The sequence below is a fragment of the Hyla sarda genome, chromosome 1 (genome assembly GCF_029499605.1).
Source record: "Hyla sarda isolate aHylSar1 chromosome 1, aHylSar1.hap1, whole genome shotgun sequence".
NCBI lineage: Eukaryota > Metazoa > Chordata > Amphibia > Anura > Hylidae > Hyla > Hyla sarda.
This window is the reverse complement of record NC_079189.1, coordinates 499,999,295-500,021,594: the sequence shown is the minus strand read 5'-3', so window position 1 is coordinate 500,021,594 and position 22,300 is coordinate 499,999,295. Positions and strand designations below refer to the sequence as shown.

The window sequence follows — 22,300 nt, the reverse complement described above, 5'->3', positions numbered from 1 at the left end:
CTGTCTCCTGTATAAATCTGTTTTGATGCTCCCTACTGTATGGTGCTATGTTTTAAGCAGTTTTCTTTTTACACTGCCTTGTATGTGTAAAGAAATCAGATTTTTCAATGATTTTTTTTTTTGTCTTTCATTTTACTACATCAAATGGTAGATAAGAAAACCTCTATAGGATAACATTAGCATTATATTAGAGATTCATAATACATTTATGTGCACCAGGCCTTGGGCTAACTTCTTTAGATTTCATCTTCTTTGTATCTCCCGGTATGTTTGAAGTGGTGCATATGCCAAAGTCCTAATGCAGAAGTGGCTTTGAGCATTGTTTGCACGCCTGGTGGAGTTAAACACCTGTGTAAAGTGAAGCCATTTCTAATAAAATAAAATTATTAACAAAATTAACAAATTTCACAGAGCTATTCTCAAATCTCAAAAATCGTCAGTTTTCAGACGTTTTGCATGAAAAACTGTTTTTTTTCATGTAAAAATGTAAAAAAAAAAAAAAAAAAAAAAGAGGCTCCATGGACATCCACCGGAAGTGACCAACGGCGGTCACTTCCGGTGGATGCTAATGAAGCGCCCGATAATTTGCACCAAAGAAGCAAATAAGTGGTAATTTACAGGGATATAAATAGTCACTTCTGCACCCCCATCCATCTCACCGCTCCTGGAAAAGCAGGATAGCGAAATGCGTTGAAGGGTGAGGTGGAGGAACGTAAGTGATTTGCCAGGCACGGAGCGAATGTAAGTCTATGTTTACCTATGGGGATATGTGCAATGATCTGTATGATGGCTTTGGTTTGGAGTAGTAATGAAATAGACATATACACACTGGGTGATTAGTACTGCATTCTCCAATTTTTAGACTGAATATCTATTGACACCATATCCTCACAATGGCATATTGAGTTATAGTGCAATATTGTAGATACCTCTGTAGTAGGTCCCTAATTTATTAATTGGCTGGTCACTCCTGTTTCCCCTCCTATGCATGTTAAATGTCTTGTGTATGTATGTTATAGTTTTTATGGGATTGATGTGGGGTCACTTATTTTAGTCATTCACTTATTTTAATTGATTCTAACAAAGACATTTTTTATGAAATTTGGTATTCTTTTATAAAGTGAGGTCTAATTTTAAGGATTGTGTAATAACATAATTTTGGTTGCTATACTGTATTTGTAGGCTTATTGCTTGCAGTAATTGTAATATTTTCAGTATATGAAATGTTTGCAGTATTCCTAATGGTTGCAGTATTTGGAATGCTTCCAGTATTTAGAATACTTTCAGTATAGGGAATATTTGCAGTATTCTAAATGTTTGCAATATTTGGAATGTTCTAAGTATTTAGTATGTTAGCAGTATACGGAATGTCCACAGTATAAGGAATTTTTGCAGTATATGGAATGTTCTTAGTATTTAAAATGTTTCCATTATTCAAAATGTCAGAAGTATACGGAATGTTTCCAATATACGAAATGTTCCCATTATTTGGAATGTGTGCAGATTCAGAATGTTTGCAGTGTTCATGACGTTTGCAATATAAAGAATGCCTGAAGTATACTGAATGTTTAAACTTTAAAGTATTCAGAATGTTTGCAGTATTTTAAATGTTTGCAATATTTGGAATGTTAGCAGTATTTGGTATGTCAGCAGTATAAGGAATGTTCATAGACATAGTATAAGGAAAGTTCGCACTATATGCAATGTCTGCAGTATTTGGAATATTCACAGTATTCAGAAGATTTGCATTATACGGAATGTTTCCATTATTCCAGATGTCAGAAGTATACAGAATGTTTGCAGTATTCAGAATGTTTTCAGTATAGGGAATGTCTGAAGCATATGGAATGTTTGTAGTATTCAGAATGTTTGCAGTATACAGACATATCAAAAAATTAGCGTAAAGCAAGTTACTGCATTTTGAATCACGTGTTTTCCATTGCTCTGTATATATTCAAAGGTTAATTTGTTGCCATATTCAACCAATTTTTTTTGCGTCAGATTTTCACATCAATTATTAATATGCCACAATTATTTTGCACAACAAATGATTTAAGACAATAAGTTAATGTATTTATAGTCTAAATATGTGCAATTTCTACAGTGATTTAAAAAAAAATGTGGCTTATTGCGACAGTAGCAGCAAAGCTGGACATACTTCAAAGTAAGTCACACCAAATGTTTCGGACCCCATTTTAAAAAATAATAATAATATATAATATGCATATATAGTTTAATAAGACTTGCAAACGTTTTCCAATTTCAAGTTTAGAAATGCAATTTATAACAGTTATGACTGTTTTGTGACAAAATTTGGGTGAGAAGTAGTGTAAAAAGTGTTTTAATAAATCCCACAATGTGTGTGAACCCAGCCTTAGACCTGTGATTATAATGCTTATTCAATTCTATTGGAAACCGTTGTTTTCTTTTTGAACAGCTTTTATAATTGCTTTTGATTGTTTTGATGCAACTGCAACAATTTCAGGTTTTATAAAGCAGCCCAGAAATATGAGAAAAATTCTAATTAAAATGTAATGAATAAACACTGTACTATTTCTGTACCATGTTACCGAGCTGTTTTTATACAAGTACATGATGTGCTGTCATTACATTTTCCACTTAATTTACAATTGCAGCTAATTGGGGAGAATTAATTGACTCAGACAATGGACAATTTAAACCTGAATTAATCACAGGTTACGGAAATGACATAAGAGGCATGAAGCGTTATGTGCTAGACAAGGACTGGTATCATTGGCATATATTATTGTATAATGTAGTGCTGGTTTACATAACTTATTGTGTTTTCTACATAAAAAATACTTTACAAGAATGAATGGTCATTCTGTGCTTTGCAAACAACATAGGCTGAAGGTATTTACTGTTAGGTTAGGCTTCAACATATTAGATATAAATACTGGAGGAAGTCTCCTGGAATAGATGTGTTCATAGCAGAAAATCAGGTCAAATGATAATACAATTATAGTCACGGTACAACACTTTAATGTTTTTAGTATGTGCAGATACCAAGTCGCAAGTGCAGGTCCATATGCATGATATGAACTGTGCTCCCTAAAAAGTATGCCCAGATATAAAGTAAAAGTATTGAGCCACTAAGAAAATTTATATTTAAAAAAAAAAAAACAACACACTGTAAAGCATATGTGATAACGTATTATGTTATGGCAGGAGGTCTTTTACCGGACAAAGACATACTGTGTCTATGTCAATGCTTCTTACTTTGAAACGACTGCCTGCAATAGCATAAAAACATTATAAGGCTAGGTTTCCACTTGTTTTTTTTTTGTACACCTAAAAAAACGCCAGCAAAAACGCCAGAAAAACTGCCACAGGTTTTTCCTGAGTTTTGGCAGTTTTTCTGGCGTTTTCCCTGGTGTGTGGAAACAGGCAAATTTGTCCCCTGTGGCAGTTTTTTCACTGCCTTCTGGGTACCAATCTGTGGGTCGGAGGCTGAGCGCCCGGTCCACAGAGTGTAAGGAGGTGAGGAGGGATGTACAGCGTCACTACTCTCCTCCCCCGGCCGTATAGTATACAGGGGTGCATAGTGTACCCGTGTATACTATACAGGAGCCAGGAATCCTGTCCCTATACTCCCAAGACTCCCTGCTCTTATAGCCCCTTTGGGCGGTATACAGAATATACAGCTATCTATAGATAGCTGTATATAGTGTATACAGAACAGGAGGTCCACTTACCTCCCTCATTTCTGTCACCGCCGGTCCGTGTAGCTCCGCCCTTAGTGATGACATCATTAGGGGCGGAGCTACAGATGTATTCAGGCTAGTCTGAAGCTCTGTTCACATTGTCCGTTTTGGATAATGGGAACAGACCCTTCTGCCAGTGTCTACCCAGACAGGGAGACTCCAGCTGTTGCTAAACTACAACTCCCAGCATGCCCAGACAGCCAAAGGCTGTCTGGGCATGCTGGGAGTTGTAGTTTTGCACCAATTGGAGGCTCACTGTTTAGGTAGAGATTGCATTATGGGCGCTCTCCCCTGCAGAGAGTGCAAAAAAGGTCCTAACCTATTTTTTTTGTGCTTTTTTTTTTTCTTCTCGTTTCAGATCCGTGTATGCAGAGGATTACGACGGATTTGATGGATTACGACGGATGAACTTTATTTTTTTAATTTTAATAAAATGGTTAATGAGGGCTGTGGGGGAGTGTTTTTTAAAATAAAATTATTTTTCCAATGTGTTGTGTCTTTTTTTAATTGAATATTCAGGCTTAGTTATGGAGGCTGTCTAATAGACGGAATTCATTACTAAGCCGGGACTTAGCGTTAGCCCCAAAAACAGCTGGCGCTAACCTCCAATTATTACCCTGGTACCCACCGCCACAAGGGTGCCAGGAAGAGCCAGTACCAACAGGCCCGGAGCATCAAAAGTGGCGCTCCTGGGCCTAGGCGGTAACAGGCTGGCATTATTAAGGCTGGGGAGGGCCAGTAACAATGGTCCTCGCCCACCCTGGTAACGTCAGGCTGTTGCTGCTTTGTTGGTATCGTGCTGATACTGAATATACAGGGAACCCTATGCGTTTTTTTTTTCATAAATAAAAAAAAAAAAAAATAAATAAAAAAACGAATAGGGTTCCCCCTATTTTCAGTATTAGCCAGATACCAACCAAGCAGCAACAGCCTGACGTTACCAGGGTGGGTGAGGACCTTTGTCACTGGCCCTCCCCAGCCTAAATAATGCCAGCCTGTTACCGCCTAGGCCCAGGAGCGCCACTTTTGACGCTCCGGGCCTGTTGGTACCGGCTCTTCCTGGCACCCCTGTGGCGGTGGGTACCAGGGTAATAATTGGGGTTAGCGCTAGCTGTTTTGGGGCTAACACTAAGCCCTGGCTTAGTCATGGATTCTGTCTATTAGACAGCCTCCATAACTAAGCCTGAATGTTCAATAAAAAAGAAAACACAACACATTGGAAAAATTATTTTATTTTAAAAAACACTCCCCCACAGCCCTCGTCAACCATTTTATTAAAATATAAAAAATCCTGTTCATCCGTGGTAATCCATCGTAATCCTCTGCATACACTGATCTTAAACGAGAAAAAAGAAAAAAACACAAAAAAATGGGTTAGGACATTTTCTGCGCTCTCTGCAGGGGAGAGCGCCCATAATGCAATGTCTACCTAAACAGTGAGCCTCCAATTGGAGCAAAACTACAACTCCCAGCATGCCCAGACAGCCTTTGGGTGTCTGGGCATGCTGGGAGTTGTAGTTTAGCAACAGCTGGAGTCTCCCTGTCTGGGTAGAAACTGGCAGAAGGGTCTGTTCCCATTATCCAATACGGACATGTTAACAGAGCCTTATACCCTTGCCAGCCTGGATCGCGTATGTAGCTCCGCCCCTAATGACATCATCACTAGGGGGCGGAGCTACACGGACATGCGGGGACTGGACAGAGGTAAGGGGACTTCTCCATCTTCTGTATACACTATATACAGCTATCTACAGATAGCTGTATATAGTGTATACCGCCCAAAGGGTTAACCTACACTGTCCAGCAGTGTAAGTCAACTCTTTCCTTGCCGGGCTGGCTTAGCACACAGCTCAGCAAGGGGTTAAGTGAGCCAACAATGTGTATACTGTATACACATTGCAGGCTCACTGTAAGTTCTTGCTGGGCAGTATGTATACGATGTATATATACTGCTCAGGATCAGCTGATCTTCCGGCTCTGTAGCCTTGAGAACAGCTGATCCCGACAGTCACTTCAGGAAGATCGCAACGGGTGTCAGGAGGAGTGACATCCGCTCTGATCTGTCCCTTACTGCAGGTACTCCCACTCCCAACATGGAGCACACTCTGCTCCATGCTGGGAGTTGTAGTACCTGCACTAATAGACAGATCGCAGCGAGTGTTACTCCTCCTGACACCCGTTGCGATCCTCCTGTATTATGTATAGATACGGGCGGCTGCTCTTCTATGGTCTCCTGCACGGCCGTATATATACACATATTCCTATTTCCCACAGAGTTGTGATTGGCTGGAACCATCTGACCAATCACAGCTCTCTGCGGGAAATATGAATATGTGTATATATATACGTCAGTGCAGGGGACCATAGAAGAGCAGCAGGCCGCATCTATACATTATACAGGAGGATCGCAACAGGCGATCTGTCAATTAGTACAGGTAACAACTACTCCTATCATGGAACAGTGTAAAATGTAAAAAAAAATAAAAAGTGAAACACACACACACTACATTTTTATTATTGTCGGCTACATTTTTAGTGCCCTACCTGCGCACATAAATTGATCCCTGTTTAAAAATTAATTTAAATTTTGTTATAAAAAAGATACATTTTGTTAAAAAAAAAAATTCCATCACTACTGTATCTTTTTTATTATTATTTTTTAATGGTACCCTACTAAATTTTTATAAAAAAGGTATCTCCAACACATTTTTGGATCGCTAAAGTCCAAAAGAGAATAAAAAACGCCTGAAAAAACGCCAAATTTAAAACCCACGTGGCATTTTTCTTGGAGTTTTTTCACTCCCATAGACTTCTATGGGAGAAAAACGCCAAGATTTTCCCAAAAAAACGCCAAAGTCTCAACAAGAGGTCGTATTTTAAAAACTGCCAAGGAGCCCAAAAACGCCAAAAGGATTTTAAAAAAACGCCAAACTGAAAAACGCCAAGTGGATTTGGCATTTTGCAGTTTACTATTGACTTGCAGCTAACATCTGGCCGCAGCGTTTAAAAAAAAAAAAAAAAAAAAAAACGCCATGCGGCAGAATGGGCGTTTTTATTGGCAAGATCAATTTTTAACAAGATCAGAGAGGTACGTAATGCATTTTATTCTGTGATTATGGCTTTGTTCAAACAGACAAAACACACACCAAAAAAAAAAAAAAAAAAAACACCCCAAAAACTTGTGGTATCCATTTGACTTCCATGGGAAACATTTAAAAAAAACTGTGCTAAAAAAGGAGAGCTGAAAAAAAGTTACATTTGAGAAGTGAAACTTTTTAGAGCCTTTTCACTTGGAAGCAAAAAAAATAAAAATAAAAGTAGTAGAATGAAAAACCACATTAAGTCGGAGAATTTTTTTGCCCATATGAACATATCCTAATGTCAAAGTTTAGTAAAGTATCATGACTGCAATAATTTCAGCATTTGAGATTTTTACCCATCTACATTTCCATTTGAAAAGCAAACCAGTAAAGACATTTTGTGCTATGTTGAAAGGTAAACTCACAATATAATGGACAATATTTTCTGCAATTGCCAAATTAAATTACTATGTAAATTTTTGGTAATGTTATGCAGGCAATAAAGTCTTGTTAATACAAACCAGTTTTCTTGATGGAGATGTTCCTTTAGGAGGAAAAGAAGCTTGCTAACATCATGTAAATTTGTCCTATTATTTTGAATGTGCTGCCAAATCAGAAGCGCATGCCAAAGAAATGTGTCTGCTTCAGCTGCTCTTGAATCTAAACTCAATTTGTCTTGGAGATCTGGTTGCTTCTGTAAGACATAAGGAGAAATACCTGAATATAAACGTCAAGTAAACATGGTGCTGCATCTTATCAAAGAATGAAGCACTTTCTTAGCAAGCACATATTTTATGATGGAGAATGTGTAATAGTTTTCAAAAGAAAGGACCAAAAAACTTCAGCAAACTTGTTTTCATGGGGCCAACAAAGCAGGCGGTACACAAGCACTGTCCATCTGATAGGACAAGAAGGTCCTTCATCTTTTTCAGGGAAACTTTTGGGGCTCAGCTTCTGATCCTTGTCTGAAGATACCGTATTGTTCCACTCAAGCACAGTTACATGTTGTTTATAGTACCATACTTTCAGTCTAACCTTCAGTTATATGATTTATAAAGGTTACAAGTTAACTATATGTTTAGAAGAAAAGAAGCACTATCCAATATGTTGCAATTGCAATATATTGTAAATAAAGATAACATGTAGATAATATATTGTGTGATGCATAAAAATGTGTTTGAGGTTAACAATCTAAGTCAGCTATTTCAATAGCATCATTCTTTACAATAAAGGTGGCTATATACATTAGGCACATGACAGCAGCCAACCATCTAATGTGTATGGAGACTTCCCTATTCTCCCTTAAAAAATCTCAGAGGAGAAAAGGGTCAGACATGCTGAAATTCAACTACCCAGTCCATTGGTTCTCAGGGAGATGAGCAGCCAACAGAGGAGTACAGCAGCAGCTTAACCCATAAAAATTTGTTCGTTACCAAAAAAAAAAAAAAAAAAAAAAAACAAAGAATGCAGTAGGGATTGAAAAAAAAATGTACATTTAAATAGGGACCAATTTATGTGGGCGGGCAGGGACCTAAGAATCCAGCCGACAATAATACAAATGTAGAAAGGGGCCATTTAAATGTAAAAATAATATATATTTTATAATAAATGTAAAAAAAAATGTTTATATTAGTAATGTGTTTTAATAATGTGTTTAATAAAGTGTGTGTGTTTCACTTTTTTTTCTCTATTTTAAAATTTTAATTTATTTTTTTTGGTAGTACTACTCCCAGCATGGAACATACTGTTCCATGATGGGAGCAGTAGTACCTGCAGTTAAGAACAGATCACAGCGGGTGTCACTTCTGAAACCCGATGCGATCGTCCTATCTATTGCAGACATGCGGAGCAGCTTTCTCCTGCACTCGCATACTCTCCTGCTCTCTGCACTATACTCCGGCAGGCCATTGACGTGAATAGAATTTGCATCACAAGTCTGTTCTATGCTGGGAGTAGTACTACCTAAGAAATGTAAAAAATAAAGAAGAAAAAGTTAAAAAAGTTAAAAACACACACACTTTATTAAACACATTATTAAAATTCATTACTAATGAAAAGTTTAACTAAATTAATTAAAAAAAATATATTATTTTTACACTTAAATGGCCCCTTTCTACATTTTTATATTTGTCGGCTACATTTTTAGTTCCCCGTTCGCCAACATAAATTGATGCCTGTTTAAAAAGTTAATAAAAATTTAGTTTTAAAAAAATATTTAAATTTTGTTAAATACAATTTTTTCCATTCCTAATGTATTTAATTTTTTTTTTAATGGTACCCTATGAAATTTTATTAAAAAAAGGTATCTCCATCCCTTTTTGGGATCGCTAAAGTCCAAAAATAAATAAAAACCATCTGCAAAAACGCCAAAGTCAAAATCCACATGGTGTTTTTCTTGGCTAGGATTCCACTGAGGTTTTTCATGCCAAAACTTTGATAAACACGCCGCAGCCAGATGTTAGCTGCAATTCAATAGGGAACTGCAAAATGCCAGATCCACTTGGCGTTTTTCAGTTTGGCGTTTTTTTAATTGTTTTTCACAAACAACCTCTTGTTGAGACTTTGGCATTTTTTTCGGGAAAATCTCCCATAGAAGTCTATGGGACTAATAAATTGCCAAAAAAATGCCATGTGGGTTTTAACTTTGGCGTTTTTGCAGACAGGTTTTATTCTTTTTTTGGACTTTAGCGATCCAAAAAATTGATGAAGATACCTTTTTTAATAAAATGTTGTAGGGTACCATTAAAAAAAATAATAAAAAAGATACAGTAGTGGTGGAAAAAATTGTATTTAACAAATGCATCTTTTTTTATAATAAAATGTTTATGAATTTTTAAACAGGGATCAATTTATGTGGGCGGACAGGGAACTAAAAATGTAGCCAACAATAATAAAAATGTAGAAAGGTCATTTAAATGTAAAAATAATATATTTGTTATAATTAATTTTGTTAAACTTTTTGTTAATAATGTGTTTTAATAAATGTTTGAATAAAGTGTATGTGTGCTTTTTTTTTCCCTCTATTTTTTAAATTTTTTTGGTAGTACTAATACTCCCAGCATGGAACACACTGTTCGATGATGGGAATAGTAGTACATGTACTAATTGACAAATCGCCCCGGGTGTCACTTCTTACACCCGTTGCAATCCTCCAGTGTAATGTATAGGTGCGGTCGGGCGGCTGGACGCTCTTCTATGCTCCCCTGCACTGCTGTATAAGTATATACACCTATTCATATTTCCCGCAGAGAGCTGTGATTGGCCGAATTGTTCCAGCCAATCACAACTCTCTGTGGAAAATATGAATAGGTGTATATATAAGTCAGTGCAGGGGACCATAGAAGAGCGTCCGGCCGCATCTATACATTATACAGGAGGATCATAGCGGTGTCAGGAGTGACATCCGCTGTGATCTGTCCTTAGCTGCAGGTACTACTGCTCCCAACATGGAGAACACTCAGCTCCATGCTGGGAGCTGTAGTACCTGCATTAATAGACAGAAATGACACCCGCTGAGATCTGTCTATTAGTACAGGTACTACAACTCCCAGCATGGAGCAGAGTGTGCTCCATGTTGGGAGCAGTTGGACCTACAGTAAGGGACGGATCGCAGCTCCTGACACCTGTTGTGATCCTCCTGATGTGAATTACGGGACTCAGCTGTGCTCATGGCTACAGAGCCGGGAGAACAGCTGATGCTGAGCAGTAGATATACGTTGTATATCTACTGCCATGCAAGAACTTATAGTGGGCCTGCAATGTGTATACAGAATACATATTGCTCGCTCACTTAACCCCTTGCTGAGCTGTGCGCTATGCACCAGCCCAGCAAGGAATGAGTTAACTCACACTGCTGGGTTAACCCTTTGGGCTGTATACAGAATATACAGCTATCTATATATAGCTGTATATAGTGTATACAAAAGAGGAGATCCCCTTACCTCCCTCGTTCCCTGTCCCTGCCGAGTTCATGTAGCTCCACCCCTAGTGATGACACCATTAGGGGGCGGAACTACAGACGGGAGGCAGATTGGTAAGTATGAGGCTCTGTTCACATTGTATGTTATGAATAATGTGAACAGACCCTTCTGCTTGTGTCTTCCCAGACAGGTAGACTCCAGCTGTTGCTAATCTACAACTCCCAGCATACCCAGACAGCCAAAGGCTGTCCCCAGCGGAGAGCGGCAAAAATATCCTAACACATTTTTTGTTTCTTTTTTTCTTCTTGTTTCAGATCCGTGTATGCAGAGGATTGCGGCGGATTCGGTGGATTACAGCGATGAACTAGATTTTTTTCTTTTAATAAAATGGCTAATGAAGGCTGTGGGCATTTTTAAAAAAAAATAATTTTTCCAATGTGTCGTGTTTTTCTTTTCAAATAAATTTTTAGGCTTAGTAGTGGAAGCTGTCTTATTGACGGAATCCATTACTAAGCCGGGGCTTAGCATTAGCCCCAAAAACAGCTAGCATTAACCCCGAATTACTGCCCCGGTACCCACCGCCACAGGGGTGCCTGGGGAGGTGAGTAGTGATGTTGTACATCACTCATTATCTCCTTACAATCTGGGGATCGGACCCACAGAGTGGTACCCTAAAGCAGTGAAAAAACTGATACATGGTACAAATTTGGCTGTTTCCACACATTAGGGAAAACGCCAGAAAAACTGCCAAAATGCAGGAAAAAGCGGTGGCAGTTTTACTGGCAGTTTTTTCTGGCATTTTTGCTGGTGGGAAAAAAGCTCAGTGTAATCCTAGCCTTAGAGTAGTCAAGCTATGAATGCCTTACAAGAAGTAGTAATGATGGATACAAAATAATGACAAATGGCACTGATTATCTTATATGCATATGGATATGCCTGATGTCTTGAACATGCAGCTTGCATGGCTGAGAGAAATTTTTTTACTGGTCCCGGCAACCACTGCCACAGCAAGTGCCCTGGAAGTTGAATATTCTATTTAGGTGCCCAGAGCTCTCTGAATTGAGAGAGTTCCTGGCAGATTCTTGACCAATCAGGAGACTGATAAAACAAAATCCTGCAACTGCAGTGGCCTTCAACAACATTGGGTCTTGAACAAGCAAAATAACACATGCGCGGGGTTCCGGAAACAGGATAAAACAGCGTTGCCCTATGCCAAAAGGAACGTTAATGAATCCTGCTGAAGATTTAAAAAACGCAGTATTATCAGATTTAGTCCATTTGCAACATAGACAATTCTTCACTCTGCATGGAAATGCAATGTGTACCTTACAACACACTATCTTTAGCCGTGCACCAGTGCATGAGGTGCATGGTTAAAGATAATGGGGGACATTTACTAATCTAGTCTATTCTGGGTATGCTTATAGACCAGCGTATGTGGTAGTCTCCTGTCTATTGTGCTCCTAATTTATCAAAGGTCTCACAGCCCTTGATAAATTCTGTGCTCACACTTCAGGGTCTACAGCTTAAACTGCATTTAGACCTGCTCCAACATGGTCTGACATTTCAGCGTATTTTGGGCAGATGCGACTTGTCGCACAAAAGTCGCACTTGATAAATTCAGCACCAATGCATTTTCCAATGCATTTCCGTCTAAAATAGACTTGCATGCATTATGTTCTAAAAATCCTCTACAGCAAAAGTCGCAGAAAAGTCACACATATTTAGACTGCGACTTTCTGTGCGACAAATTTAGACAGGAAAAACCAGTCTAAATCCTTTGATAAATCTCCCCCAGTGTGTTGTAAGGTACACATTGCATTTCCATGAAATGCCAAGAATTGTCTATGTTGCAACTGGATTAAATCTGATAATACTGCGTTTTTTAAATCTTCTTCAACAGGATTTGTTAACATTCCCTTTGGCATTGGGCTGCGCAGTTTTATCTGGTTTCCGGAAACCTACGCATTTGTGGTTTTGCTTTGTTTAATTTTCCCATTTGGCGTCCAGGACACAGCTGAATCCTTTGTTTGAATATTACTTTGAGTGCTTCAGTGTGTTGTGCCCACTTCTTGCACAACCTGCATCGGTGAGTAAGATTTATTAACTCTTTTTCATTTCATTTGAACATCTGAGGTTCTGCACTAGGGGAGTGCATTGTTTGTGTTTTTATCTTTTAATGTTGGGTCTTGGTCATGGAAGCTTCATGACTAAGACATCAGGTATGTATGGACACCTCTCCCTGGCCTCTCTATGGCTCTCTTAGTAGTTTTGAAAGGTCAAAACAACCAAAAGATCCTCTTTAACCCTTAGTGGGCATTTAAAAAACGTACGTCGCCATGCCCTGGTACTAAGTGGACAGCAACGTTAAAGTAAATCGCTGGTTCTGTGATCATTGCATCTCCTAACACGGTGATCAAACTAAGATGGCTGCTGTTATGAAGGTTATCAGCGATTGTGCTAATATCCGCAAATAACTCATTTAGTTGCTGTGATCAATTCTTTTCTTCAGTTCCCAAACCCTTCCCCATTAACTGACAGGTACAGGATGGCTCGTATTTTTGCTGGTGCTACTGATATTCCTTGCTTACACAGTGCACTCTAGAGACACCACATCCACAGTAGGTCTTGAGGTTGTTGTCCACCTCAGGATAATTCATTGTTTACACACCACCTCTAGAATGCATGTGGGATTTCAATAGCATTTGCAATGAGTTAAGGCACACTAGACCCGGGTCATTTTTCATCTTAAGTAACTACAGGGTGGGCCATTTATATGAATACACCTTAATTAACGCGGAATGGTTGGTGATATTAATTTCCTGTTTGTGGCACATTAGTATATGTGAGGGGGGAAACTTTTCAAGATGGATGGTGACCATGGTGGCCTTTTTGAAGTCGGCTATTTTTAATCCAACTTTTGTTTTTTCAACAGGAAGAGGGTCATGTGACACATCAAACTTATTGGGAATTTCACAAGAAAAGCAATTATGTGCTTGGTTTTATCGTAACTTTATTCTTTCATGAGTTATTTACAAGTTTCTCTTTGTTTACAGCCATTGACATGTCATCATGGTTAACATGTGAGGAGCTGATAGAAATTGTGTTGATGTCTGGTGAACGCAGTAACCGGTTCATTGCAGCAGATTTCAATGCAAGACATCCATCTCCCATGCTACAGTTAGCAAACTGCTTGCTAAGTGTCATAAAAACTGGTTCAGTGTTGGATTTGCCAAAATGTGGATGCATGAGATCTGTCACTATTGAAGAAACATCAGTGGCTGTCCTAGCTTCATTCAGCAAGAGCCCACAGCGTAGCACTCGCCGCATGTCACTGGAGAGTGGCATTAGTCGAACATCCCTTTGGGGGATATTAGCTACTCACAAATGGCACCCTTACAAACTCCAGCTACTGCAGCATCTCAACAAGGATGACCCAGATCGGCGCACTGAATTTGCCGAATGGGCAAAACAAAAATTGGAACAGGACCCTCAGTTTACGCAGAAGATTTTGTTCAGTGATGAGGCAAACTTTTATGTGAATGGTGAAGTTAACAAACAAAACTACCGCTATTGGTCTGACACTAACCCACATTGGATAGATCCCTCCAAGACTGTTGGAACACAAAAATTGATGGTATGGTGTGGTATATGGGGTACAAACATAGTGGGGCCATTCTTCATAAATGGAAACCTCAAGGCCACTCGATATGTGAAATTGCTACATCATGATGTGTTTCCCTCTTTATGCACTGACACGTACCCTAAGTTTTTCCAGCAAGATGGTGCACCACCACATTATGGGTGTCAGGTCCGAGCATTCCTAGATGAAAAGTTTCCTGCAAAGTGGATTGGTCGTCGTGGGTCAGTTAAATGGCCCCCAAGGTCTCCCGATCTGACCCCCTTAGACTTTTATCTTTGGGGTCATCAGAAGGCAATTGTTTATGCTGTGAAGATACGAAATGTGCAGCACCTGAAACTATGGATACTGGAAGCCTGTGCTAGCATTTCTCCTGCGGTGTTGCTATCAGTGTGTGAAGAGTGGGAGAAGAGGGTTGCATTGACAATCCAACACAATGGGCAGCACATTGAACACATTTTATAAGTGGTCAGAAACTTGTCAATAACTCATGAAAGAATAAAGTTACGTTAAAACCAAGCACATCATTGTTTTTCTTGTTAAATTCCCTATAAGGTTGATGTGTCACATGACCCTCTTCCTATTGAAAAAACAAAAGTTGGATTCAAAATGGCCGACTTCAAAATGGCCACCATGGTCAACTCCCATCTTGAAAAGTTTCCCACCTCACATATACTAATGTGCCACAAACAAGTTAATATCACCAACCATTCCCTTTTTATTAAGGTGTATCCATATAAATGGCACACCCTGTATAATGCTATGCCTATGGTCATAGAATTTGTTTTATTCCAGCACAGCTTCATCTATACGTTTCATTTCAGTAACTTGGCCATGTGATCACTAGTTTGTACTTAATGTGTCAAAATTAAGTCAAGCCCTGGATAAAGGTGTAAAAGTTCCAGAAATTTTGAAGCAATGGAAAAAAAACATGGAAAAATAGGACATTTTCTAAAACATTTTAATACAGAGTGGAGTAGTTTTACAAGTTTTATATCATTTGGTTTCACCATTTACAGAGAGAAAGAAAATATAACCAATTTACTAGCCAGCCAAACTCTAGGCAAATATTTTTGTAATGAGGGAGAACAGTGCCCCTAGAGACAGAAGTGTATATTTCTTGTCTTTAAAAATTGCCTCCTTAGTATTTGAATTGTATACCAGGATTTACATTTTTCAGGTGAGACTGGAGAACTTACAATGATTCTCAGATGTATTTTACAAAGGTCTGAATGTTATATAGTTTGAATACCATGTTATTAACATTATTTATCATTATAAAAGAACTTGTATGCTCAATTTTTTTTTACATTTTCCTTGGGAAACAAATGGGGAAAAAATGTAAAATTTTCATAAACTTTTCAGTTTTTTTTTCCCAGGCCTTCCCATCTCTAGTCATGGGTCAGCTGACTTACCTACCTGATCCCCTCCTAGCAGTTCACAGACCCCTCCCCTCCACAATCTGTATAATACTGCTGCTTTTTCTTTGGGATCAGGAGAAATAGTAGTTATCTCTTGCATCTCTTGCAGTTTTTTTCTGCTTGTGTCACAATTTTCCCAGAAACAGACTTCAGATCTTCATAAAACATCTCAACTATTGTTATAGATCAAATCCCTTTCACCTCATGGAATATTTCTCTAAAAAATGCCCTTTGAGTAAGAAAATGCATCAAAACTACACATAATGTGAACTTATCTTAACTCACATATAAGTTTATGGATGAACTTCAGCAATAGCAGACTAATTATATGACCAGATGCAATTATCAAATGTCAAAGGCAGAGGATTCATGGGAAATGTAGGCTGCATTACAGCATCACTTTAGTGTGGAATTTACATCCAAAACAGAGCCTGTGCAATGTCATCCAAATCAGCTAAAACAGGTAAGCGCAGACAAGGCATACACAAGAATGTTTACATTATTCTCTAACAATAGCCTAAGCTGGAATATACAAGCATAAATAAAAATAAATAAATCCTAAAGGGCTTCTTTAAAGGAGAACTGTACTGAAAATTATTCCTTTTCCCCTGTGCCCGAACTAAAAAAACTAACTTTAACCTTCGGACATTCCCCCGTTGCGCCGATATCAGTGTCCCGGTTCTCCAGTGCTGGTCTTCTTCCTGCTTCCTGGGGATGGTGAGTCATACTGTGCTCAGCGTATTGCCAGCCGCAGCGATGTCCCACCTCGGCCGGTGATAGGCTGAGCTCAATGCCATGTATCACGTCCGGGCAGTAGGGAGAAGGCAGGGCCCAGGCTCCTGTACTGTATGTACTCAGTGTAAAGTTGTTTTTGTAGCTCCCATAGAGAATGAATAGAGTAAGAGCATGTATTTTCTTGAGATTGCAGCGATTATATAGTTAAAGGGGTTGTGCCATCTTGGAAAATGATCCCCTTTGCACAAAACATTAAAAATATCTTGTGGAGAAGGATCCTATAAAAATGATTCATTTACAATGAGCCCCCCTTCAGGTACCCCTAAGAATCCACTGTAACCTGGAGAAAAAGAAGACAATGAAGGAGATTTATCAAGCTCCAAAGTAGATTTTTTTTGCTGCGACTTTTAGATTTTTACTTATTCCAAATAACATTTCTGAAATCTGCACAGGTAGTCATTTATTTTTATTATTTTTTTTTACTTTGCAGTGGTCATGTATTTATCAAATGCGATAGTTGCTATTTATGAGGGGAAAAAAAGTTGCATCTCCATTTAAAATTCGCATATGTATTCCAGGTCCAACCTGGTTTACAGAAAGTGCATACGTCTGCAGAAAAGGACATTAACACCCACTATAACAAATGGTGTTCTGCATCATGAAACAAAGCTACTACATTAATGTTAATTATAGAAAAAATGTATTATATAACTCACACTGCACACCTTGTTAATTTTAGGACATGTACATGCTGGCGTACCCACTAAATTTTAAAATTAATGTGTCAAAATAGAATAAGGCACAAAATAATTGTGTTAGAATTTTTACAAACTGCGTAAATAACCCATATGTGGCACTAAAATTTTTACTTAAAAAAAAAAAAAGAAACATCCATAGTAATACAACTTCATGCACATTTTGGGGTGGGTAACGTACCAAGACTTTTTTTTTTGTGGCTTCACTACTGTTTATGTGCCTGTTGGTGCTGCGCTGTATTCCTTCCTGTCCTGACGTAAACTACGGCGTCAGTGCAGCGACGCAAGACTCCGCCCACCAACGTCACAAAATGCAGGCTCAAAATTAGACAAAAAGCCTCCAGAGTCCGGATAATTCATGGTGCAGCATAGTATGTTTTTAATATTTTTTTATTTCTGAAGAGGGTGGATGGGTTATTGCGGGATAGTTGGACTGCAGCTATTTAGTACCAGGCAGGGTGTCACCCGATGTGGTACACCATCCCCCCCTCCCTGTCACTCTCTAGCAATGTTACTGGTAATAAAGGGTAGATAAAGAACATCAGCTATTAACATAAGGGAAAACTTTTCTGCTTAAAAAAATGCTGTTGTAAGCGGGTTTCCCGGGTTTTGCTTACGTGTGATTTATTTATCAAGGTCGTGCGATTATTTAATAAATAGGTCGCATGTAAGCAAAAGTAAGTTAAAAAAAATTGTCATATAAAAGCCATATGTTTGAAAAGAATGATAAATCTCCTTCAATATGTGTTTCAAGTTCAGCTGCAACATAGTAGAAATTAACCATTATACTGTAGCGTGCACACTCGTCAATGGGTTGTCTGTTTACTCCCACACAGGAGGGAATTTACCATTAGTCAATGGACGAATATTTGGTGAAAACTGCACATTATTTAAGTGCTTGTTATGTGCAACACATTTCTTATTGTCGAAATGGTATCTCACGGTTGGAAATAATACTGTTCATGCCAAGATTTATGGCGGCCACTAGTGCTACTGACTGAGGTGCAGGATGTAAAGATCCTGTTCGTGACTTGACGTGGTTAGATGTATCACTTTGTGACACCAGGGCACAGTTATCCTACACGGTCCGAGAATACAAAAGCTTAAATAATACAGACTTTGTTTGCAGAGGGATGGGCAGAGTGGAACCCGGGGAGCCTAATGCCTTGCTGGGAGTTGTAGTGGCTGTTGAATGCAGCTTTAAGATTAGAAGCAGCACACACTGACTTGAATGAGATAACTTGACTGACAGACTGAAGTGGAGATTTTCCCCAAAAGCTTTGCTTACCGCCAGGCTTTGACAATTCACCTGAGTGCTGGGGTGTTGTAGTGGCTTGTAGGGTCTTTTCCTGAGATTTGTGTAGCTGTGGAATATTGTAGACTTCTTCTCCCTTAGGTTTCTCCTCAGCTTGTTAGCTGGAACACTCTCTCCTTCTCCTCACCTCACCAACTACTTCTCCTCATTAAACTGAAACTCAACTCACACTCCAACTGAACTCTCTCATCCCCCCCCCCCCACACACACACACACACACACACACACACACACACACACAAACACACACACACTACATTAACCTCTTAAGGTTTTTCCATTTTTGCACTTTCATTTTTTCCTCCTTACCTTTAAAAAATCATAACTCTTTCAATTTTGCACCTAAAAATCCATGTGATGGCTTATTTTTTGCGCCACCAATTCTACTTTGCAATGACATCAGTCATTTTACCCAAAAATGTACGAAGAAACAGGAAAAAAATCATTGTGCGACAAAATTGAAGAAAAAACAAAATTTTGTAACTTTTGGGGGGCTTCCGTTTCTACACAGTATATTTTTCAGTAAAAATGACACCTTGGGGGAGATTTATCAAAACATGCTGAGTTGCCGATAGCAACCAATCAGATCGCTACTTTAATTTTTCACAGGCTTTTTCAATAATGAAAGAAGCGACCTGATTGGTTGGTATGGGCAACTCAGCAACTTTTCCTCTGGACAGCTTTTGATAAATCCCCCCCCCCCCCCCTATCTTTATTCTGTAGGTCCATACGATTAAAATTATACCCTACTTATATAGGTTCGATTTTGTCGTACTTCTGGAAAAAATAACTACACGCAGGAAAATGTACACGTTTAAAATTGTCATCTTCTGCCCCGATAACTTTTTTTTCGTGTACAGGGCAGTATGAGGGCTTATTTTTTGCGCCTTGATCTGAAGTTTTTAGTGGTATCATTTTTGTATTGATCGGACTTTTTGTTTGCTTTTTATTCATTTTTTCATTACATAAAATGTGACCAAAAATACGCTATTTTGGACTTAGGATTTTTTTTTGCGCGTACGCCATTGACTGTGCAGTTTAATTAACTATATATTTTTATAATTTGGACATTTCTGCACACCGCAATACCACATATGTTTATTTTTATTTATACTGTTTTTTTTTGTTTTTTGTTTTTATGGGAAAAGGGGGGTGATTCAAACTTTTATTAGGGAAGGGGTTAAATGATCTTTATTATCTTTTTCCCCCCACTTTTTTAGGGGGCTATAACACTCCACACACTGATCTTTTACATTGATCAATGGTTTCTCATAGGAAACCATTGATCGATGATTCTGCCGTTTGACTGCTCATGCCTGGATCTCAGGCACTGAGCAGTCATTCGGTGATCGGACACCAGGAGGCAGGTAAGGGGACCCTCCTCGTGTCCTACAGCTGTTCGGGATGCCGCGATTTCACCGTAGCGGTCCCGAACAGCCCCCTGAGCTAGCCGGGGGTAGTTTAGTTTCCCTTTAGACACGGCAATCAACTTTGAACGCCGCATCTAAAGCGTTAATTAGAGGCCGGGCCCGACCCGCTATGACGTGGGTCCACGGCGTGGCTCCGCGTTATAGAAAGGGAAAGAACCCAGGACATACAGGTACATCCTTGGTCCTTAACAGGTTAAGGCTAGGTTTGGGGGTCTCCCATTGGGTGTCAGGGTTAACTCATCCCTCTGCCACAATCCCCAAAAGGTACAGAGCATGAATTAACACATAACATGAAACAGCAATAAATCACATTATCACAGGTTAGACAATGGAGCAGTGGGTCCAACATATAGACAGCAGTGATGCCCAAGGCAATATTTAGATCACAGGACAGCCTTTGGTGTTGGGACAACACAATACAAAATTTTTTCTTCACATCTCAAAGTGGACAACCTATGAGTTCTTGTTTCGGATACATATATTAAGTGTGTGGAAAAAAGAGAAAAGGTATTTAACGGCACGCTGGTGTATTAGTGACATTAGGTGTAAAAGTGAGTTGTAACAAAGTTTGGTGAATGGAGGGGCAGATATAGCCACATGACTCGACGGGCAAATTTACCAAAGAGTGTGCACAACCTTAATAAATTTGTCTGAAAATAAATCTTTTGTGTCTTAAACAACAACAGCAAATCACAGTATTGGTAAATCTACCCCCCCCCCCATTAATTTAGAATCTCCTAATGGAGTATATACCCCTTTACCTTTCTTAGATGCTTACACAACCACCACAATCATGTTACCTTCTTTTTTTTTTCTACTGAAGATTGTACAGTAACACAGGGTACAAAGGCATAGTCATGTTAAGGAGAATATGAACAAAACATTACAGTTTAGCTCAACAAATATATCCAATAAACAAGAGATAAACCCATGTTACTTCTTTAATCGGCACATGCAAACTCCAATAAGAATTAACAGGATTATAACCTAACAGATCAATCCTTTCAAGTCTAAGCAATAAAAAGAATTATAAGCCTGCTAGCTCATTTCAAAAACAGGTAAACCAGTGGACATTATCCCAATGTACCAACCATTTCCTAATAAACAATGGACACTTACCTGTGAAAATATCTTTGTTTCATGGGAAGTGTCTAAATCACATATGATTTCTCCTACTTTGAACATCACGTGCATAGCTGAAAGAACATTTGGATATGGCTGATATGTAGTTTCGCAAGCTGTCAGTGCTATGTAAGGGATAACAAAATAAAAGAGTTTAAAACTTAGAATAGATCAGTAGCATCCATAGATTTTGAGCTTGAGAAACATGCAACTACATGTAAGACTACATTAGACTAAATTCATCAGAGACCATACTGTTTACATGAAGCCTGAGGTAACAGAAATAACATAAATGAAACCTGTCATCAGATTTTACCATATTTAACGCGTAGTAACACGTTCTATATGGTAAAATCTATTTTGTTTCCATGCCAGGGAGACATTTCTTCTGGCAGCGATGGTGAGGATATGCAGTTTGAAAGTGCTGCCCCCTCGCTGGCCTGTAAGTTAGGCCCTTGGGCTGTAATCACGCCCCCTCAGTGTGATTGATAGCCAACGTGACCACTCTGCTCTCTAAGCAGACAGATCAGAGTGATGACAAGGACCTTGCCTGGGCTGTCAATTACAGTGAGGTGGGATATAGGGAAAGAAAAGGGGGTGACAGAGATGGCGCTATATAGTGCCGATTATCCGTGGTTACAGCGAGAAATAGGTGTAAAGGTAGAGCACTGTTAAGTGTATTGAGCAGGTTCTTTAGGCTGGTACGTCGGGAGCAGCTGGCCATCGGTCCCGTCGAGGACGGTGGACAATGCAGGGATACAGATGTGGAAGGTGGGAAACCTGGCAGGGGTTCCCTTTGGCTTCCAGTAGATAACCGATTTCAGCACTTAGAGCGCTAACACCGGCGGCGTGATGAAACGGGAGTAGAGTGTAGCTTTGTATTTAACTTCTTATAAAGTTCATAAAAAGTGGTAATACATAAAGTACTACGAGGAAGGAGGGAGCTCCTCCGAAATGCGTAGTACTTTATGTATTACCACTTTTTATGAACTTAATAAAAAGTTAAATACAAAGCTACACTCGACTCCCGTTTCATCACGCCACCGGTGTTAGCACTCTAAGTGCCGAAGTCTGTTATCTCCTGGAAGCCAAAGGGAACTCCTGCCAGGATTCCCACCTTCCACATCTGTATATCTGAATTACACTGAGGTGGCCTG

General features: G+C 39.1%; 1 protein-coding gene across 8 annotated transcripts in view; it reads right to left on the bottom strand.

Annotated features, from left to right (window-relative positions):
* Nucleotides 1–22,300, bottom strand: part of TMEM232 (transmembrane protein 232) — a 244,565-nt gene that overhangs the window by 134,951 nt on the left and 87,314 nt on the right. For all 8 annotated transcript variants that reach the window (XR_008847464.1, XM_056537479.1, XM_056537476.1 and 5 more), the window contains exons 7-8: nucleotides 21,141–21,268; nucleotides 7,327–7,499 (exon numbers count right to left, since the gene is read on the bottom strand). Coding sequence is in view for 7 of the 8 variants with exons in the window: in XM_056537479.1 (XP_056393454.1) it covers nucleotides 7,327–7,499; nucleotides 21,141–21,268 (301 nt within the window). In the remaining variant the exon portion in view is untranslated. The remainder of the gene's footprint in view (nucleotides 1–7,326; nucleotides 7,500–21,140; nucleotides 21,269–22,300) is intronic.